Genomic DNA, 4,035 nt, shown 5'->3' with positions numbered 1-4,035 from the left:
CATCCTGGTGCTCTCAAACAATCCGAAAGGTGTGCATATTGCTGTTTTGTGGATGTCATCAGGATTTATTGGGATCTGATGATAGGCTTTTATGAGATCCACATGGCTGAAAATTTTAGTACCATGTAGTTCAGCAGTGAAATCAGCAATGCAAGGAATGGGATATTTGTCTTTTAACGTTTGTGCATTTAAAGCACGGAAATCTCCGACCGGTCGAAATTCCAAGGTACCCTTTTTTGGTACCATATGAAGTGGTGAGGCGTAATTACTCCTCGAAGGTCTCAAATGCCCCAGTTGCAGCATGTTGTGAAATTCCGATTTCGCTATTTTTAATCTGTCTGGAGCTAACCTACGAGGTTTCGCCACCACAGGCGGTCCTTTTGTGGATATATGATGGATGGTGTTGTGCTTTACTGGTGCATTTGGATTAGGAAGTTTAGTGATCTCCGGGAATTCAGAAATCAGCTTGTGATACGCCGAGTCACCGGTAATCGTTTTCACCGAATGAATGCACGTTGCGTTTGAGACGCGTCCGGGACGTTTCAATTTCGTTTTCAAGTCACGTAGGAACTTGTTGCGAAGGTCCGGGACTAAGTCGAAATAATGAAGGAAGTCCGCACCCAGTATAGGAGTTGACACATTGGCGATGTAAAATGGCCAGGAAAAATTTCGTCTCAAGCCGAAATCCACGGAAAGAATACGTTGGCCGTACACCTCGATGGATGATGAATTCGCGGCTGCGAACGCTTGAACAGGCCGTTGTTTGCGCTGAGAAAGGCTTGCCGGCAAGATCGAAACATCACTGCCCGTATCAACGAGGAAAGATAGATTCGTTTTCATGTCTTTCACAAACAGGCGACGTGACGTAGATGGCAAAGAGCAAGTCGCCTCTACTCTTTGCTGAGTTCGTTTCCCGAATATTTGCAGGGAGAGACACATTTCTTGGCATCGGTGCCGAATCGTCGATGATACCAACACTCGTCGCGATTTTTCGATCTGCTACGCTGTCGCGGGTAGCGATTTCGGTACGGGCTACGACTTCGCCCTCGGGAAATCTCGTCGATTCGCACATGGAGCTTTTCGATTTCCGACAACAAACGTTCCTCGATGGAATTCGCGGAAGAGTTAGAACAGGCACTTACCGCTTGTGGTGCTACGTCCATGACGCGATCGGCGATTTCGGCCGCTTTGTCCAACGTTAGTGGTGTGACTGCAGCCAGGATAGATTGCACAGATGTTGGCAAATGCTGAAGAAACAGTTCCAACATGAGCTCGTCCGGAACGCTGTGTGATTCCGCGCGACGCCGCATGACGCGCAAAAGTTCACTTGGACGACGATCACCGAGTTGCTCCCCAGTGAGAAGTTTCCGTATCTCTTGCTGTGACGATTCACCACTGCGCTTGATTAATTCCGATTTCACGTGTCCGTAGGGATCTGTTGCAGTTGGATTCGTGATGACATCGCGGATGACGGAAGCTGCTTCCGGTGGTAGATGGGCCACTATGTAGTTGAATTTTGTGCGACTGTCCGTTACCGGTTTCGGAATCCCCAGTTCGAAAGTTGATTCGCACATCAAGAACCACAGTGTAGGATCGGCGAAATTGTACGGTGGTATCTTTACCGCTGCCACGTCCGCCATGCTTTCGCTTTTGCGTGGGCGAGAATGTTCAACAGCACGTGTTGTTTCCGTTGAGATGCGTCCGCTGTTTCTTTTTTTAGATATAATGTCTCAACTGATGATCAGACTTTCCAAGGTCACCATTATCGGGAATTATGAGATGCATCGGTTGCGTGTAGTTACAGAGACATATCTTACACAAGGGACGGACTTTATTTCACACAATATCCTATATACATGACGAGAAACGAACTGCGCAATAACTAGAATAATCACCTGATGGCGCTTTGAGCGCGTACATTAATCCTCGCTCTGAGGAAGTGGCTTTCTTTTCCACACGTCGGCGGCGACGCCACACGGGCTACTTAAGTGCTCTGGAACTGTGCCACGAATCACTCAAGTGACCCGTAAATATGCCGCGGATCAATTAAGTAATCTGGGAATGTGCCGCGGGTAATTTTAGTGATGTAGAACCACACTGGGGGCCGCTTAAGTGCTATAAAATTGTGCCACATGTCATTCAATGTATCTCTAAACGTGCCACGGATCGCTAATGTTCTAGAACTGTGTCGTGGGTTACTTGAGTGATTCGTGAATGTGAAACAGGCCTACTTGAGTGATCTTAAAATGTGCCACGAGCCATTTAAATGCTCTGGAATTGTGCCATAGGTCACTTACTCGATCTATAAATGTGACGTTTAGTTAATTTTTATAAAATTAGGTTTGGTGGGGGGGGGGGGGGGAGTCCACGTCAGATAACCCCCAGGGGCACATTTGGTCCTCCTTCCATGGGGTTAACATACATGGCTTAAACGGTGGGTCGCAATGAATTTCTTAGAAAGAAATTTTGAGTTCTTTACCTTCAAATAGTATTGAAAATTAACAGAAATTGATTATAATAACAAATGTAGGTATTTTCTTCCGAAAATTTAATTTTTTTAAAACATTTTTTGCATAAAAAATGAATTTTTGATTGTCGGGGGGGGGGGGGGGCAGAAGCACCCCTCTATGTACCTCCTTCCCCCGCGTACGTCTCTGATCCCACCAATATGCGAAGTAGGGAGCAGAGCTGACGAAATTTTGCCGACAAGAGGGGGGAAGGGGTCAAAAATGGCAAAAAATTTGCTGACGTAGTAAGTACTTGAACGGCCTTTAACTTCCTTTCGTGCATTAATTAATCAAGTATTTTTAAATCAAATATTTCTTTTATTAAATCTGAAATTCGTCCCGATGATCGTTAAATTATTATTTTTTCATCAATTTCAAATTTTCATCAATTATAAAATTATTTTTATTTAAAATTCTCAATTTTTTTCATGAGATATTACATTTAATAGTTCTGAAATTACTCTTGACACCTCTGAAATTATTAGATTATTCTCAATAATTCCGAAAATATTTCTTTCAGTAATTCTGTAACAATTTTTTTATTAATTACAAATTTTCATAACCATGAAATTATTTTTTTTCGATTGTTCTAAAATTATTTCTTTCATTAAGGCGGTTTTTTAGGATTTCTGTAAATTCTGTAATTATGTATACCTCTTGGATTCCGAATTTGGCCTCTTGTAACATGTAGCCTATATGAAATAACGTAAGCCTCAACGTTTTGACTCACGGTCTTGGCTATTCACCCTGACGGGTCTAAAGTATCAAATACACAGCATTACTATTTTGAATCTGGAAAGAAGGGAGTATCTCCCAGTTCTAAATACAGCAGTACAGATGTCAGTGGCCAGAGCTCTTTCACTTTTTTTTTTTGGAATTTAATCGTTTTTTCTATGTTAAAAGTAGGTATTTTCTAAAAATTAATCGGTGGGCCAAAGCGAAAAGCTCGGAGGGCCACATCTGGCCCGCGGACCATGAGTTGAAAAGCCCTGAGCTAGGTGATTGTGCTGGTTTCGTTGATAAATGTTTCAAAACATTATTTAGTTTCCGATCTCAAAAGCCAGAATGACCAATAACATACTGCTTTTCTATTTCGCTATAAAATTTTTAATGTCCGAAAACATCTGGCTTTTACATTTCAACACTTCCTGGTTCGAACTGGAAAAAACACCAACAACAGCAACAACTTACCGAAAATATATATTGAAATTGAGGTTCAATCGCTGCACCAAAGGAAAAAAGAAAAAAAAGCAAAGGATTAAACCGAAACGAATCCTAAATGAGATGACCATTCATCGAAAAATAGATCTGATGCGTGGGATAACTGTCACGTGACCTGATAACCACCAACCAACATCCCACTCACATTCCGTCTGATGAGTTAGTTGCTGGAGGAAAAACCATCGAAATCAGCTGTGAAAGAAACGAAACACAGGTCAGACACAAATAGCGTGCAGCGGATGTAAGCTATATAATATGCAAATGATGTGCAGATCGAATGAACCAATCAAATGAGAAAAAATTACAT

The 4,035-nt window shown here is 42.3% G+C and overlaps 1 protein-coding gene across 1 annotated transcript; it reads right to left on the bottom strand.

Annotated features, from left to right (window-relative positions):
- Window positions 1-774: 774 nt before the first annotated feature.
- On the bottom strand, window positions 775-1,830 carry LOC149082805 (uncharacterized). Its single transcript, XM_089235967.1, has one exon. The coding sequence runs from the start codon at window positions 1,638-1,640 to the stop codon at window positions 891-893; it is 750 nt and encodes a 249-aa protein (XP_089092093.1). The 5' UTR covers window positions 1,641-1,830; the 3' UTR covers window positions 775-890.
- Window positions 1,831-4,035: the final 2,205 nt, after the last annotated feature.

This window comes from Pholcus phalangioides, unplaced genomic scaffold, assembly GCF_987345545.1.
Source record: "Pholcus phalangioides strain wild (caught in Gottingen) unplaced genomic scaffold, Ppha-v1.0 ptg000009l_1, whole genome shotgun sequence".
In the NCBI taxonomy this organism is placed as follows: domain Eukaryota; kingdom Metazoa; phylum Arthropoda; class Arachnida; order Araneae; family Pholcidae; genus Pholcus; species Pholcus phalangioides.
The sequence above is the reverse complement of the archived record's forward strand: the minus strand, read 5'-3'. Positions and strand labels throughout refer to the sequence as shown.